General features: G+C 36.3%; 4 gene segments (V, D, J or C); all 4 read left to right on the top strand.

The window, feature by feature from the left end:
* Nucleotides 1-1,394: 1,394 nt before the first annotated feature.
* LOC137013714 (immunoglobulin kappa variable 4-1-like) lies at nt 1,395-1,910 on the top strand. The segment is given in 2 exon segments: nt 1,395-1,443; nt 1,552-1,910. Coding segments are annotated over 2 exon segments (408 nt in total).
* Nucleotides 1,911-8,356: 6,446 nt separating this feature from the next.
* LOC137013713 (Ig kappa chain V region K29-213-like) lies at nt 8,357-8,839 on the top strand. The segment is given in 2 exon segments: nt 8,357-8,408; nt 8,505-8,839. Coding segments are annotated over 2 exon segments (387 nt in total).
* A 5,004-nt stretch (nt 8,840-13,843) lies between these two features.
* On the top strand, nt 13,844-14,671 carry LOC137014007 (Ig kappa chain V region K29-213-like). The segment is given in 2 exon segments: nt 13,844-13,960; nt 14,057-14,671. Coding segments are annotated over 2 exon segments (387 nt in total).
* Nucleotides 14,672-16,203: 1,532 nt separating this feature from the next.
* On the top strand, nt 16,204-16,676 carry LOC137013712 (immunoglobulin kappa variable 4-1-like). The segment is given in 2 exon segments: nt 16,204-16,252; nt 16,342-16,676. Coding segments are annotated over 2 exon segments (384 nt in total).
* Nucleotides 16,677-16,946: the final 270 nt, after the last annotated feature.

Genomic DNA, 16,946 nt, shown 5'->3' with positions numbered 1-16,946 from the left:
ATTTCATTTGCTGGAGCGGCTGAGAAGAGAGCGCTGTCATTATACAGTACAAGAGCGACCTCTAGAGGTGAAATAAAAACTATCACTGATGCCTCGTAGAGTTTGTTTTGACACGTGACGTGAGGCTTCACGCTGCACAGAGCGGGACACTTCAAAAACGGATTTAAAACATAGACAAAAAAACGGTATGTTATACAGTGTACACTACAGTACATGTTTTCATATCATTATATAGTATTTAGTTTGTTGAGTAGATGCTGCATTAGTGCAGAACAGCAGTATGTTTGCCGTCGAGGCTGAGAGGATGCTAACATTAGTAGTACCTCAAACGGTTAAAACAATGTGACAAAAACACCAACTGTTTAATGTCACGATTGTTACCATTCATTTGCATTAGTTTATATCCATTTGTTCGCTGTTATGCATTCATTATCCAGTAGTTGCATATTTAAACTGTATCCTTATCATGCAGCGACAGAAACATAACAGATCAGAAATGTATTCGATTTCAGTTCCTTTTTTATCGACACTGTAACACATTTTGTGATTAGATAATCATCAAGTTTTCTAAAATAGAGGCAAATAATGTGTGAAAGTATACATATAATAGACCTATGCTATGTCTTTGTGTGTAAAGATGGTAATTTTTAAGCATGACTGTTTGGATTTATATGAAATGGAAACACTTTACAATAAGAGTCCATTTGTAACATTAAATAAGGTTAATAAAAGTATTGTACATTTTTAATTTCAACATTTACATTTTAACATTTTAAAGTTGTCTCTTACATTAGTTATAATGCACAACGAATTAACATGATCAATGTATAATTAATATATTAGTATTTTTTATATTTAAAAAATACAATAAACATTAATTCAAAGAAACAAAATGTAAGAAAGAGTTAAAACTGAACACAATCTTGCTGCTCAAACTGTGTATAGAACAATTTTTAATGGTATTTTTTGCTCCTTTTGTATTTTACATTTACTTTCAATACTTAAGTATGTTTAATATAAAAAAATACTTTTTGTACTTAAGTACAAAAAATATCACATACTTTAAAACTTTTACTCAAGTAACATTTCTAAACACTGACTTTAATTTCTACCAAAGTAAGATATCTATACTTTTACTCAAGTATGGTTTTCGAGTACTTTATACACCACTGATGTTTCTTTATATCAAACATGGACATGTGAAATGTTTTGTGAAATCTCAATGAAACACATTAAACCATCTTAAACCTGTCACTGCTGAAGCGTTTGCATAGAGAGAGTGTTTTACATGAGCGACACACGCTTCAGTGCTCTGCATGTGTTTATAACTCTGTCAAACATCAAACATGATCAACAACTGTTTTTCACTAGAACTGAACCTACAACCAACAAAAATGACTTTCAGCACCATATTGATCTGGACGCTGGCAGTATTATGTCGAGGTTTGTGTCAGTAAAGATTACAGACATTATTTACTTGTTATTTTTATGTGTTGTGAAGATATATGGTTGTAAAAGTGTTTGTGATTTCTAATCTTTCTCTCTTGTCAGAATCTGTTGGTCAGGTGACAGTGACTCAAACTCCCTCAGAGCTGCTCTCTCAAACTGGACAATCAGTCACTGTGACCTGTAAAACTAGCAGAGATCCAACCTGTTGTTGTAATGGCAAACAGTGTTTTAGCTGGTACTTACAGAAACCTGGAGAAGCTCCTAAACTCCTGATTTATGGAACAAGCACTCGTCAGTCAGGAACTCCATCTAGATTCAGTGGCAGTGGATCAAACAGTGATTTCACTCTGACCATCAGTGGAGTCCAGACTGAAGATGCTGGACATTATTACTGTCAGAGTTTCCACTGCACAACAAATTGGCTTGGTGTTTGTAATGCTGATTATGTGTTCACACAGTGATAAAGAGTCGTACAAAAACCCCCGTCAGTCAGAGTCACAGTGACTGAACTGATACTGCAGCTGCTCACACACTTTCACACACTTTCACACACTACTGACACACAGAGGACAAACACAGGAACTACACATGTGCTCAAAACTGATTTATGACTGAAATCAGCTCTATTAGACTGTGATCTGTCCTGTGACAGACGGGTTTGACTCAAATATGCTCAGAATCAGAGAAAACAGAGTGTGTAAATTAATATGTAGATTCATATGTTGTTTTGTTTTTGTACATTAAACTACACTAAAGTCATGGTGTATCAGTAACATGCAGATGTTTTTCAAGCAGCTCCTTCATCTAAAGCTGTTTCTAAATGTATTACTCATAACTCATTTCTCATGAGCAGAAGTGAAAGTGTTCCAGTTGAGAGCGTTGAACCAATCAAAGAGTGAAACTGTGAGTTTGAGGTGAAAATCACATTTGCATTGGCAGGTTTAGTGATTGTGATCCTCTCAGAATAGAGCAGCTCCGTCTCCAGTGACCATGTTCAAACCCCAAGAGCTTCATTTGACATTTCCTGCTAAATGCAGCTGTTCTCAACTATTACAATCAATCAAAAGCAGCTGAAACTTTAGTGCAGGACTTTGAATGAACGACACACTGATCAATGATGCAGTCCGACACAAATGTAACGCGTTCAGAAGCTTTATTGAATGAACAGCAATGGCAGCACATTGAAAGACTGCTTCAGTATTGAGCTGTAAATCACGTGACTGCTGCGAATCCTGCCGGACGCTCGGATACGGCTCGTCTGGACCGGAGAAACATCAGCACTGGGAGCTCTTGAGGAACGAGGCCTCGTGATCAGCTCCGTCATGTCTTACTCTGCAGACGAAGCGATCCGCGCCTTCCCAGCGTGCTTTGCTGAGGCTCAGGACGCTGCTGCGGCTGTAGCGTCCGTCCCGCTCGCTCTCCGCGCTGGTCTGAACCCCCTCGGTGACCTCTGACCCGTCCAGCGTCCAGCTCACCGTCGCCCCCTGTGGAGAGTAAGAGCTGAGCAGGCAGAGCAGTGCGGCTGAGTCTCCAGAGATCTGCAGAGAAGAGGGCGGCAGCAGAGACACGGAGGGCTTCACTGCGGGACCAGCTGCACAAACACACACAAACAACACCAACGTCTTTAGATCATCAATTAGTCAGATGTCACACACAGTAATGGAGGAAAAATCACAATCATTTCATCTTTACAGAAATTCCACATCACTGCTTTCTTTCATAAACCACATAGTAATGATCCTGCATTTAAATTTCAATATTCTCAGTTCAAATAAAATATTCACTGCTGCTAAATATATGAAGTATAAGATATATGAATAAATATAAATCAGTTCTCTGAAGCAGACATGATATACAGCAAATATTACAGTCATTTCATCTTTTCTGAATAAGGTTCAGTTTAATCTCAAACTGATTTGTCCACAAACTGATGATTTATATGTAGAAAACAAATTCAAATGAGCATTTCATTATTAACTTAAGACACTCACAATCATAATTATCAGCAAATGTAAGCTCAAATTATGATTTTTTCAAATCTTTCTATTTGTCTGATGATGACGCCTACAAAATTATAATTATTTTGTCCGTATCATCAAACTTTTGTTTCATGCATTACAAAATTTCTGAATTATTAAATTTACCAAAAATTATGGACACGATTACGTATTTTAAGAAATAATTGAAAATGTCAGAAAATATTGCAATCAATAACAATGCAATGTTAAAAACAAACAATGTTAGTTATTATAATATCTGAAAATACACATGTAAAAAGAAAAGATATTTAAAAGCGATATGAAATTTGCCTTGCAATGGAAAAAGATAAATATCATGAAATATCGCTGAATATGAATATGTATTTGTAATATAGCAGACAGATTTAAAGAAATTAGGAAACAATTAAATTCACCATGAAATATTGCAGTTAATTTTTTTCAAACTATTTTATAATTTTTAAAACCTTGTTGCAAAATGCTTGTTTGAATAATCTAAAAACAAAACAATTATATTTAAACATTTTTAGAGAATTTTAGAGACTTACTGATGGTCAGTTTAGTTCCTCCACCGAAAGTCCACCACAGTGCTTCATTCTAGTGAAAGCGTCGTACAAAAACCTCCGTCACACTCAAATGAACACAAACTCCAGCAGAGAAAGAGACGAACGACACTCACACACACTGATATGAGACTCAACAGCAGCTCTTCTCAACATCAACATGATTGAGCTGAAAACACACACTAAATATTCATCTTTTTAAAAAAACCTTGTTGCATGAAGGCTTAAATCTTTGTTTCATAATCGATCCTAAAATGCATTGATCACATTTACAAACACATGTGATTTAAACTGCTTTATAATGACATCTTTAGCCAGATTGAGATGGTCATTCTCTATTGGATGACCTTTGACCTGTTCTACAGTATCATGATGATATCAAATCTGCAGCACAGGTATTAAATGCTCTCAGCATCAAAGTCTGAATGAAACTGATCATTAAAACAGTGTTTAGAGGGAGAAGATCCACCCAAAATAACATGAAGTCAATCAGGAGTGTCTGTTTCTGAAAATGATCAATAGAAATTTATTAGCAAAGATACTTAATGACAAAACAGTGTTTCTGCTGTCTTCAGGTAAATGATCTGGAGTGTGTTTGCATATTGATCAGATGCTTCAGTGCTCTGAGAGTGTTTATAGTGCTGTGAGTTTAACACTTCATCACTGACACACACAACAATCTTCATCAACATGACCTTCATCATCATCTTCATCTGGACTCTCACAGCGTTTGCTCAAGGTTTGTGGAGCACAAGTTTGATATCAATTCATTTCTTCAAGTATATTGTCAAAGTTTTGAGTTGATTTTCTTCTTGTTGTGTGTTTCAGAGTGTAGAGGACAGATCACCGTCACTCAGAGTCCCTCAATGACAGCAGCTCAACCAGGACAAACTGTGAACATCAACTGTAAAACCAGCAGAGATGTGTACAAGACTAGTTATGGGGAGCGTTTGGCCTGGTACTTACAGAAACCTGGAGAAGCTCCTAAACTCCTGATTTATTTTATAAACCGCCTCCAGTCAGGAACTCCATCTAGATTCAGTGGCAGTGGATCTAACAGTGATTTCACTCTGACCATCAGTGGAGTCCAGACTGAAGATGCTGGACATTATTACTGTCAGAGTTATCACAGTGGTGGTGTGTTCACACAGTGATAAAGAGTCGTACAAAAACCTCCGTCAGTCAGAGTCACAGTGACTGAACTGATACTGCAGCTGCTCAAAGGAGGATCTGAAACAACATCGTCACACAAACATCTGAAATAAAATCATCTAAATTAATCTGCCACTCTTAATAATTATAGAGGTCAGAAAGAGATTTTGTGCTCTTATAGATCAGTCACACGTTTGAGATCTGACTGATTTCAGTTGCTGCATTTTATTAATAATAGATGTTAATTTTCATAATTCTCCATGGTTATTTGATTTGAGTATCTCATCCTAACATGTCATTTGTTCACTATACACTGTATTCATACTATATACTGCAGACAGTGAGAGTTTTATATCAGCTGCTGTTTTAATTGTAGTCCTGATCAACAGTTCAGTTCAGACACGCCTCTCCCTCCTCTGCACCAATCACAGCCTCCGATCAGAAAAGAGCAAGATAAGAATATTAATTTGTGCTTTTAACTGAATTTTTATTGAACATTTAATCACAAAACTATGAGAAGATACAAACTGGTATCTGATGATAACATGAGCTGATAAACCTCAGTGTAACTGATGAATATGAACAAACCTCTGATCCAATGGAGAGAAACTGGAACAGGAGAAACTTCTTCAGCTGGTACTTACAGAAACCTGGAGAAGCTCCTGAACTCCTGATTTATTCCACAAACTGCCTCAACAGTGTCATTTACTGAAGTCAAACAGTGAATCTGAGCGAGTTAAACTCATATTTCATCATCAGGTGGAGTGATTGTGTTTCTCTCAGAATAGAGCAGATGTTCATCGTCCTCAGAGGAGTTTGATGATCCTGTGACTCCAGAAACACTCAAAATAACTACTGAGCAGAAAAACATGTAGAAAAGTGTTTTTTGCATTTTGAAATGTAGAATCTATAAACACTCAATAATAGATCGTTTATTAAACTGTTGTATAAAAGCAATATCACACTTGTAATCGTGATGTTGGTCTGATATTGGGATTAAACAGCGCTCCTGTTCATCTGATGTTGCTTCATCAATAAAGGATTATATTAACATGTGAAATGTTTTGTTTCTCAATGAAACCACATTAAACCATCTTAAACCTGTCACTGCTGAAGCGTTTGCATAGAGAGAGTGTTTTACATGAGCGACACACGCTTCAGTGCTCTGCATGTGTTTATAACTCTGTCAAACATCAAACATGATCAACAACTGTTTTTCACTAGAACTGAACCTACAACCAACAAAAATGACTTTCAGCACCATATTGATCTGGACGCTGGCAGTATTATGTCGAGGTTTGTGTCAGTAAAGATTACAGACATTATTTACTTGTTATTTTTATGTGTTGTGAAGATATATGGTTGTAAAAGTGTTTGTGATTTCTAATCTTTCTCTCTTGTCAGAATCTGTTGGTCAGGTGACAGTGACTCAAACTCCCTCAGAGCTGCTCTCTCAAACTGGACAATCAGTCACTGTGACCTGTAAAACTAGCAGTGATCCAGTCTGCTGTTATGCTTTAGCCTGGTACTTACAGAAACCTGGAGAAGCTCCTAAACTCCTGATTTATGCAAACACCCTCCAGTCAGGAACTCCATCTAGATTCAGTGGCAGTGGATCTAACAGTGATTTCACTCTGACCATCAGTGGAGTCCAGACTGAAGATGCTGGACATTATTACTGTCAGAGTTATCACTACATCAACAGTCAATATGTGTTCACACAGTGATAAAGAGTCATACAAAAACCTCCATCAGTCAGAGTCACAGTGACTGAACTGATACTGCAGCTGCTCACACACTTTCACACACTTTCACACACTACTGACACACAGAGGACAAACACAGGAACTACACATGTGCTCAAAACTGACAGAAATCCCACATCACTGCTTTCTTTCATAAACCACATAGTAATGATCCTGCATTTAAATTTCAATATTCTCAGTTCAAATAAAATATTCACTGCTACTAAATATATGAAGTATAAGATATATGAATAAATATAAATCAGTTCTCTGAAGCAGACATGATATACAGCAAATATTACAGTCATTTCATCTTTTCTGAATAAGGTTCAGTTTAATCTCAAACTCATTTTAAAAACATTGTCCACAAACTGATGATTTATATGTAGAAAACAAATTCAAATGATCATTTCATTATTAACTAAAGACACTCACAATCATAATTATCAGCAAATGTAAGATAAAATTATGAATTTTTCTAATCTTTCTCTTTGTCTGATGATGACGCCTACAAAATTATAATTATTTTGTCCGTATCATCAAACTTTTGTTTCATGCATTACAACATTTCTGAATGATCAAATTTACCAAAAATTATGGACACAATTATGTATTTTAAGAAATAATTGAAAATGTCAGAAAATATTGCAAACAATATAATGAAAAAAGATAAATATCATGAAATATCACTGAATATAAACATGTAATTGTGAAACAGCAGACAAATTTAAAGAAACTATGAAACAATTAAATTTACTATGAAATATTGCAGTTAATTTTTTTTTCAAACTATTTTATAATTTTTAAAACCTTGTTGCAAAATGCTTGTTTGAATAATCTAAAAACAAAACAATTATATATGAACATTTTTAGAGAATTTTAGAGACTTACTGATGGTCAGTTTAGTTCCTCCACCGAAAGTCCACCACAGTGCTTCATTCTAGTGAAAGCGTCGTACAAAAACCTCCGTCACACTCAAATGAACACAAACTCCAGCAGAGAAAGAGACGAACGACACTCACACACACTGATATGAGACTCAACAGCAGCTCTTCTCAACATTAAATAATGATTATTGGACTGAAGTGATCATTTTTTAAATGATCATGTATTTCTCAAAGCATTTTTAATGATTAAAGCAATTTTAAGTTTTGATGACCTGTGACCTCTGGAATGACCTTTGCCCTCGCATGGATTTCACAGTGAAATACTTGTTTCTTTTAGTGATGCAACTTCAGAAAATCCTCAGAAAGCCTCTAAACTCATAATTTCATGTTTCTGAATCATAACATGAGAAAAGATCCTAAACACTGTTATTTTTATTTGCATTATCTGTTGTAACACAGATTTACATAGAGATTATTTGCATCGCAGCACAAGCTTCAGGAGGTTTTATAACTCTGTTTTTATAAGAACTTTATAACTCTGTGAATCTGAACCAACAGCAACCATGAGCTTCATCACCATCTTCATCTGGATATTAACTATCTACTGTTTCACAGGTGAGGAAATCTGAAGTTAAACATACTCTATTATGAATTATTATTTTTGCTATAAATATTGTCAAAATATTTAAATCTGAATTCTTCTTGATGTAGAATCAAGAGGTGAAGTGACAGTCACTCAGACGCCTGCAGTGAAATCTGTTCGTCCAGGAGACTCAGTTACTGTATCCTGTAAAACCAGTCCTGAAGTCTATCAGGGTTGGGGTAATCAACCTCTACACTGGTACTTACAGAAACCTGGAGAAGCTCCTAAACTCCTGATTTATTATGCAAACACCCTCCAGTCAGGAACTCCATCTAGATTCAGTGGCAGTGGATCTAACAGTGATTTCACTCTGACCATCAGTGGAGTCCAGACTGAAGATGCTGGACATTATTACTGTCAGAGTTATCACTACATCAACAGTAAAAATGTGTTCACACAGTGATAAAGAGTCGTACAAAAACCTCCGTCAGTCAGAGTCACAGTGACTGAACTGATACTGCAGCTGCTCACACACTTTCACACACAGAGGACAAACACAGGATCTAGGTAACACTTTAGAATACTGATCCTTCATTAATGAATAACTACACAGGAACAAATGAGTAATGCAGTATTAACACTCTAGTAACTACTATTAACTAACAATAAACTCTGATTAATGAATTAGTTAGTAATAGTGCTCAGTTGTAGGTGGTAGTTCACTATTAACTAATCAGTAACTACTGTTTTTTCATTCCTCCCAGAGAACTACTAAGAACTACTACATACAAGTTCATAATTAACATGAATGATGCATAATGTATAGTTAATTCTAAAATAAAGATCATGGTAACCCACTAGTAATGAGTGAAGTATTACCAAATACTTAAGAAGGAATTACTAATTATTTTGATCAGTATTAAGTGAGAAACATGATAACTCTCTAGTAACTACTGAAGTCATTGTAAACTTTTGATGTTTTTGTATGTTTTTATACAGTAATTCCTTATGATATATTTGGTAACACTTGAGTAATTACTAGTGGGTTACTATGATCTTCACTTTAGAATACTGATCCAAATAAGAAGTAGTTACTTTACAGTTATATAGTAACTCTTGAGTTATTACTATCCAATACTTTACAAAAACCTCAAAAGTTTACAGTGACTTCAGTAGTTACTAGAGAGTTATCATGCTTTTCACTTTAGAATACTGATCCAAATAATTAATTCCTTCTCAAGTATTTGGTAATACTTCAGTCATTACTAGTGGGTTACCAAGGCCTTTACTCTAGAATTAATTATACATTATTCATTATTCACATTAGTTACGAACATGAAAAAACAGTAGTTACTGATTAGTTAATAGTGAACTACCACCTTTAACTGAGCACTATTACTTACTATTTTATTCATCAGAGTTACTTGTTAGTTAATAGTAGTTACTAGAGTGTTAATAATGCATTACTCATTTGTTGCTATGTAGTTATTCATTAATGAAGGATCAGTATTCTAAAGTGTTACCAGGATCTACATATGTGCTCAAAACTGACTCATGTACGGTGTACATTTTAGGACATTCTCACACCTCAGTCATACAACGAAAAGGCGTCATGCCCCAGACTAAAAGGCTTCAGTCATCGGACAAAACGGCATCGCGCCTCAGACTGAAAGGCTTCAGGTCTCAGGAAAAACGACGTCAGGTGTCAGGTCTCGTACAAATAGGTATTGAATGAAACAGCCTCAGAACAAAAGGCTTCAGACATAAAATCATTGGATGAAAAGGCATCAGACTAAAAGGCATCAGTTTTTTTTGTTGTTTTTTTGTATAGCCTAACTTTCTATTGGCTTTTATCCCATCATAATGCCGTCCTTCAGTTGTCTTTTTCTTTCTCCCTTTTTATATATTTAACTGTTACTATTCCCAAAATGATGTAAGGTGTGTGTGCGAGCTTTAATTAAATATTACACTGGTTAGGTTCTATACAGAAAAGAACATGCCGATTTTCACATCGGTCTGCAGAAAAACAGCAACAGGCTGAATGAAAATGTAAAATGTGACTCTTCCATCTATTATTCTTATTTATTTGTTTCCTTTTTATGTAAAGCACTTTGAATTACCATTGTGTATGAAATGTGCTAAATAAATAAAATTGCTTTGCCTGATTGACTTTCTGAAAGTAGGTGGCGCTGGAACAGCCGAAATAAAAGCTGTTTCCTTGGTAACCTCTGTACACAAAGCAGTTGTGCTTAACAACGCAGTTAAATAGCTCGAAAGATTTTTTTTACCTCTCTTATAAAAGAGACCTCTCTTAAACCATGGTTTTCCTACAAATAAAACAAAAAATATGGTTATTGTAGTTAACCATGGTAACCACAAATTAACCATGGTTTTGCTACACTATAGTTTAAGGTATTTGTAGTAAAACTATTGTTATACAAATAGTAGCCTATCAATCCAACAACAACAACAAAAAAAAAATCATAGTTAACACACTTTTAACCATGGTTAGTTTTTGCATGTGTACACTACAGTTTGCAATGCAAGCTAGTTCCTATGTGTTATTTAGCTAACTTTTTATACATGCAAATAAAATTAGCGAATAATCTCAGTGGGATGTTTTATACAACTTTTAACAGAAAACTGTGTGCATGTGATGTCACTTTGAGGTGGGGCAATTCGCTTCTTTCTAAGTTCGTTTCATCTGATGCCTTTTGGTCAGAGGCTGTTTCATTCAATACCTATTTGTACGAGACCTGACACCTGACATCGTTTTTCCTGAGACCTGAAGCCTTTCAGTCTGAGGCGCAATGCCGTTTTGTCCGATGACTGAAGCCTTTTAGTCTGAGACATGACACCTTTTCATTGTATAACTGAGGTGTGAGGAAGTCCTAAAATGTACACTGTACTCATGACTGAAATCAGCTCTATTAGACTGTGATCTGTCCTGTGACAGACGGGTTTGACTCAAATATGCTCAGAATCAGAGAAAACAGAGTGTGTAAATTAATATGTAGATTCATATGTTGTTTTGTTTTTGTACATTAAACTACACTAAAGTCATGGTGTATCAGTAACATGCAGATGTTTTTCAAGCAGCTCCTTCATCTAAAGCTGTTTCTAAATGTATTACTCATAACTCATTTCTCATGAGCAGAAGTGAAAGTGTTCCAGTTGAGAGCGTTGAACCAATCAAAGAGTGAAACTGTGAGTTTGAGGTGAAAATCACATTTGCATTGGCAGGTTTAGTGATTGTGATCCTCTCAGAATAGAGCAGCTCCGTCTCCAGTGACCATGTTCAAACCCCAAGAGCTTCATTTGACATTTCCTGCTAAATGCAGCTGTTCTCAACTATTACAATCAATCAAAAGCAGCTGAAACTTTAGTGCAGGACTTTGAATGAACGACACACTGATCAATGATGCAGTCCGACACAAATGTAACGCGTTCAGAAGCTTTATTGAATGAACAGCAATGGCAGCACATTGAAAGACTGCTTCAGTATTGAGCTGTAAATCACGTGACTGCTGCGAATCCTGCCGGACGCTCGGATACGGCTCGTCTGGACCGGAGAAACATCAGCACTGGGAGCTCTTGAGGAACGAGGCCTCGTGATCAGCTCCGTCATGTCTTACTCTGCAGACGAAGCGATCCGCGCCTTCCCAGCGTGCTTTGCTGAGGCTCAGGACGCTGCTGCGGCTGTAGCGTCCGTCCCGCTCGCTCTCTGCGCTGGTCTGAACCCCCTCGCTGACCTCTGACCCGTCCAGCGTCCAGCTCACCGTCGCCCCCTGTGGAGAGTAAGAGCTGAGCAGGCAGAGCAGTGCGGCTGAGTCTCCAGAGATCTGCAGAGAAGAGGGCGGCAGCAGAGACACGGAGGGCTTCACTGCGGGACCAGCTGCACAAACACACACAAACAACACCAACGTCTTTAGATCATCAATTAGTCAGATGTCACACACAGTAATGGAGGAAAAATCACAATCATTTCATCTTTACAGAAATTCCACATCACTGCTTTCTTTCATAAACCACATAGTAATGATCCTGCATTTAAATTTCAATATTCTCAGTTCAAATAAAATATTCACTGCTACTAAATATATGAAGTATAAGATATATGAATAAATATAAATCAGTTCTCTGAAGCAGACATGATATACAGCAAATATTACAGTCATTTCATCTTTTCTGAATAAGGTTCAGTTTAATCTCAAACTGATTTTAAAAACATTGTCCACAAACTGATGATTTATATGTAGAAAACAAATTCAAATGTTAATTTCATTATTAATTTAAGACACTCACAATCATAATTATCAGCAAATGTAAGATAAAATTATGAATTTTTCAAATCTTTCTCTTTGTCTGATGATGACGCCTACAAAACTGAATTATTTTGTCTGTATCATCAAACTTTTATTTCATGCATTACAAAATTTCTGAATTATCAAATTTACCAAAAATTATGGACACAATTATGTATTTTAAGAAATAATTGAAAATGTCAGAAAATATTGCAAACAATATATTAAAAAACAAACAATGTTAGTTATTATAATATATGAAATTACTCTTGTAAAAAGAAATAAATATTTAAAAGCAACAAAATATGCCTTGCAATGAAAAAAAAATAATGAAATATCACTGAATATAAACATGTAATTGTGAAACAGCAGACAAATTTAAAGAAACTATGAAACAATTAAATTTACTATGAAATATTGTAGTTAATTTTTTTCAAACTATTTTATAATTTTTAAAACCTTGTTGCAAAATGCTTGTTTGAATAATCTAAAAACAAAACAATTATATTTAAACATTTTTAGAGAATTTTAGAGACTTACTGATGGTCAGTTTAGTTCCTCCACCGAAAGTCCACCACAGTGCTTCATTCTAGTGAAAGCGTCGTACAAAAACCTCCGTCACACTCAAATGAACACAAACTCCAGCAGAGAAAGAGATGAACAACACTCACACACACTGATATGAGACTCAACAGCAGCTCTTCTCAACATTAAATAATGATTATTGGACTGATTTTCACAAAAACAAGTTTCTAAATCTTTAAATGTCTCTTGATGCATGAAAAATAAGAATATAACTAATAACTAAATAAATAACAAATCAAAGTAAATAATTCCAAAAATGTATGTTCTGATCACACATTAGATGTCCTAATTATGGGTTTTTAAATAATCATGTATTTCTCAAAACATTTTTAATGATTAAAGAAATTTTAAGTTTTGATGACCTGTGACCTCTGGAATGACCTTTGCCCTCACAGTGATGTACTTGTTTCTGATAGTGATGCAACTTCAGAAAATCCTCAAAAAAGCCTCTAAACTCATAATTCCATGTTTCTGAATCATAACATGAGAAAAGATCCTAAACACTGTTAGTTTTATTTGCATTATCTGTTGTAACACAGATTTACATAGAGATTATTTGCATCGCAGCACAAGCTTCAGGAGGTTTTATAACTCTGTTTTTATAAGAACTTTATAACTCTGAGAATCTGAACCAACAGCAACCATGACCTTCATCACCATCTTCATCTGGATATTAACTATCTACTGTTTCACAGGTGAGGAAATCTGAAGTTAAACATACTCTATTATAAATTATTATTTTTGCTATAAATATTGTCAAAATATTTAAATCTGAATTCTTCTTGATGTAGAATCAAGAGGTGAAGTGACAGTCACTCAGACGCCTGCAGTGAAATCTGTTCGTCCAGGAGACTCAGTTACTGTATCCTGTAAAACCAGTCCTGAAGTCTATCAGGGTTGGAGTGTTCAGCCTCTCAGCTGGTACTTACAGAAACCTGGAGAAGCTCCTAAACTCCTGATTTATTATGCAAACACCCTCCAGTCAGGAACTCCATCTAGATTCAGTGGCAGTGGATCTAACAGTGATTTCACTCTGACCATCAGTGGAGTCCAGACTGAAGATGCTGGACATTATTACTGTCAGAGTTATCACTACATCAACAGTAAAGCAGTGTTCACACAGTGATAAAGAGTCGTACAAAAACCTCCGTCAGTCAGAGTCACAGTGACTGAACTGATACTGCAGCTGCTCACACACTTTCACACACTTTCACACACACTCAACAACAGACACTCTTAATCATAAAGAGATTCTCTCAGAAAGGTTTCTTTAGATCACTGTAAACTGAACACAATCACAAACTTCAGCAAATGTAGTTGTAAACAGAAGCATGTATGTTCATTCATCTTCAGCTGTCAATCATAACACAAGAGCAGCATATATAAACAGCAGCTTACGTCACTCCAGTGAGAATATTCTTCCTGCGTCCCTCCATCACTCCATCTCTACCTTTATGTCCATTTTAATGTACTTTATTTGTAACAAATGTACTTTTATTATTTTTTCTTCCTAATCTTAGTTACACAGTAAAGATCTGAGGAACTGAAGCTGTCGATCACACAGCGAGAGTTTATCTGGACACTTCCCAAAACTCCTGTTATAATCAGTGACGCTCTTACACTACACAATCAATCTCTGACTGGATTTACATCGTGTTTGCATTGTTAGTTATGGTGAAAGCGTTTCTGGAGTGCAGAAATTTAGTTGTAATGACGAGATCACTGCATTCACACCATCAACAGACTGTCTGTCATCTGCTCAGTTTCTCATCACTGCAACCTTCCCTGTGATGAACAGATCGAAATATAAGGCAATAATCAACACTTTTCACCATTCGTTAATCTAACTAGAGGATGTACATGTGCATTAAAGCTGTCTGAAGACCAAGAGTTTGTCTTACATTGGCCATATAACCTGTTACGTCCAATTTGTAGGGCACTAAATTTGGCAGCCTGTATGTATCCTTTGGCTCAACCAATGACTTTAGGCCAGAACTACAGTACCTGTTTGTCACTTTGGGTGGCGCAATTACATACAGTGCTATAATATATAGTGTTTAACCATTTAAATACACACTGGAGCCCCATCACTTCATCACTGCATTAACTCATTATTATTCACCTCATCCGTTCCTGTTCATCAGTGTGTCTGTCTGTTCGGTGAACATGATTTCACAAAGTACAACATGTTCCTGGATCAACATCTTTGTTGATCCTGGAACAACATTCCAATCAACCAATCAGATTTGAGGGACAAGTTTACCATTTATGTCAAGTTTAGGCTTACAACCAGGGTTAGGTGCTTCTACATCAATGTTATTCAATCCTCTGATTTTAGGGATAAGTTATGGGTAGGGTTAGGTTTAGGGGTTGGGAAAAGGTTAGGACTAAATTTTTGGATAGGAAAGTTGTTCCAGGATCAACAAATTATGTTGATCCAGGAACATGTCTTACTTGGCAAAATCACGGTGACCCTGTCTGTTCACACCGCCCTCTAGTGGCACAGTGATGTAGTGCAAGATAACATGAATAAAACTGTTGAAGGGTTTCTGTCATCAGTACAGCTGTGATCACCTGCGGTCTCGAACCTGCAGCCGAATTACAGTCGAGCTGATGATCACTAAAGCACTTTTGCTCATGTGATTTTGCTTAGATGATGATAAGTTTCATCTACAGTTCATTTTCACACAGTGTTTTTTAACATGGGGTTTGAATTGTTCTACATTTTATGCCACATTTTTAAAGTTCACACTTATATTTGATGTTGTGATTGACAGGATGAGATGAACGAGCTCCTCCTGAACCTTCATTTAGAGCCTCATTTAAATACAGAATGAGTTCATTTGCATATTGATCAGATGCTTCAGTGCTCTGAGAGTGTTTATAGTGCTGTGAGTTTAACACTTCATCACTGACACACACAACAATCTTCATCAACATGACCTTCATCATCATCTTCATCTGGACTCTCACAGCGTTTGCTCAAGGTTTGTGGAGCACAAGTTTGATATCAATTCATTTCTTCAAGTATATTGTCAAAGTTTTGAGTTGATTTTCTTCTTGTTGTGTGTTTCAGAGTGTAGAGGACAGATCACCGTCACTCAGAGTCCCTCAATGACAGCAGCTCAACCAGGACAAACTGTGAACATCAACTGTAAAACCAGCAGTAATGTGTACAGATCGAGTGGTTATGATTTTTTAGCCTGGTACTTACAGAAACCTGGAGAAGCTCCTAAACTCCTGATTTATTGGGCCAACCGCCTCCAGTCAGGAACTCCATCTAGATTCAGTGGCAGTGGATCTAACAGTGATTTCACTCTGACCATCAGTGGAGTCCAGACTGAAGATGCTGGACATTATTACTGTCAGAGTTATCACTACATCAACAGTAAACATGTGTTCACACAGTGATAAAGAGTCGTACAAAAACCTCCGTCAGTCAGAGTCACAGTGACTGAACTGATACTGCAGCTGCTCAAAGGAGGATCTGAAACAACATCGTCACACAAACATCTGAAATAAAATCATCTAAATTAAGCTGTTTCTCTGAATAATCATAGTGTCACGTTCCCTGTCATTCCCGGACTACATTTCCCACAATCCTCCCTGGCAATCAACTGCACTCACTTCACCAATCAGTAATCACCACACCCAGCTGCAGCACATTATCTGGAATATTTA

Source organism: Chanodichthys erythropterus, chromosome 23, assembly GCF_024489055.1.
Source record: "Chanodichthys erythropterus isolate Z2021 chromosome 23, ASM2448905v1, whole genome shotgun sequence".
In the NCBI taxonomy this organism is placed as follows: Eukaryota; Metazoa; Chordata; class Actinopteri; order Cypriniformes; family Xenocyprididae; genus Chanodichthys; species Chanodichthys erythropterus.
Note: the sequence above shows the minus strand (reverse complement) of the source record. Positions and strands in the feature narration are given on the sequence as shown.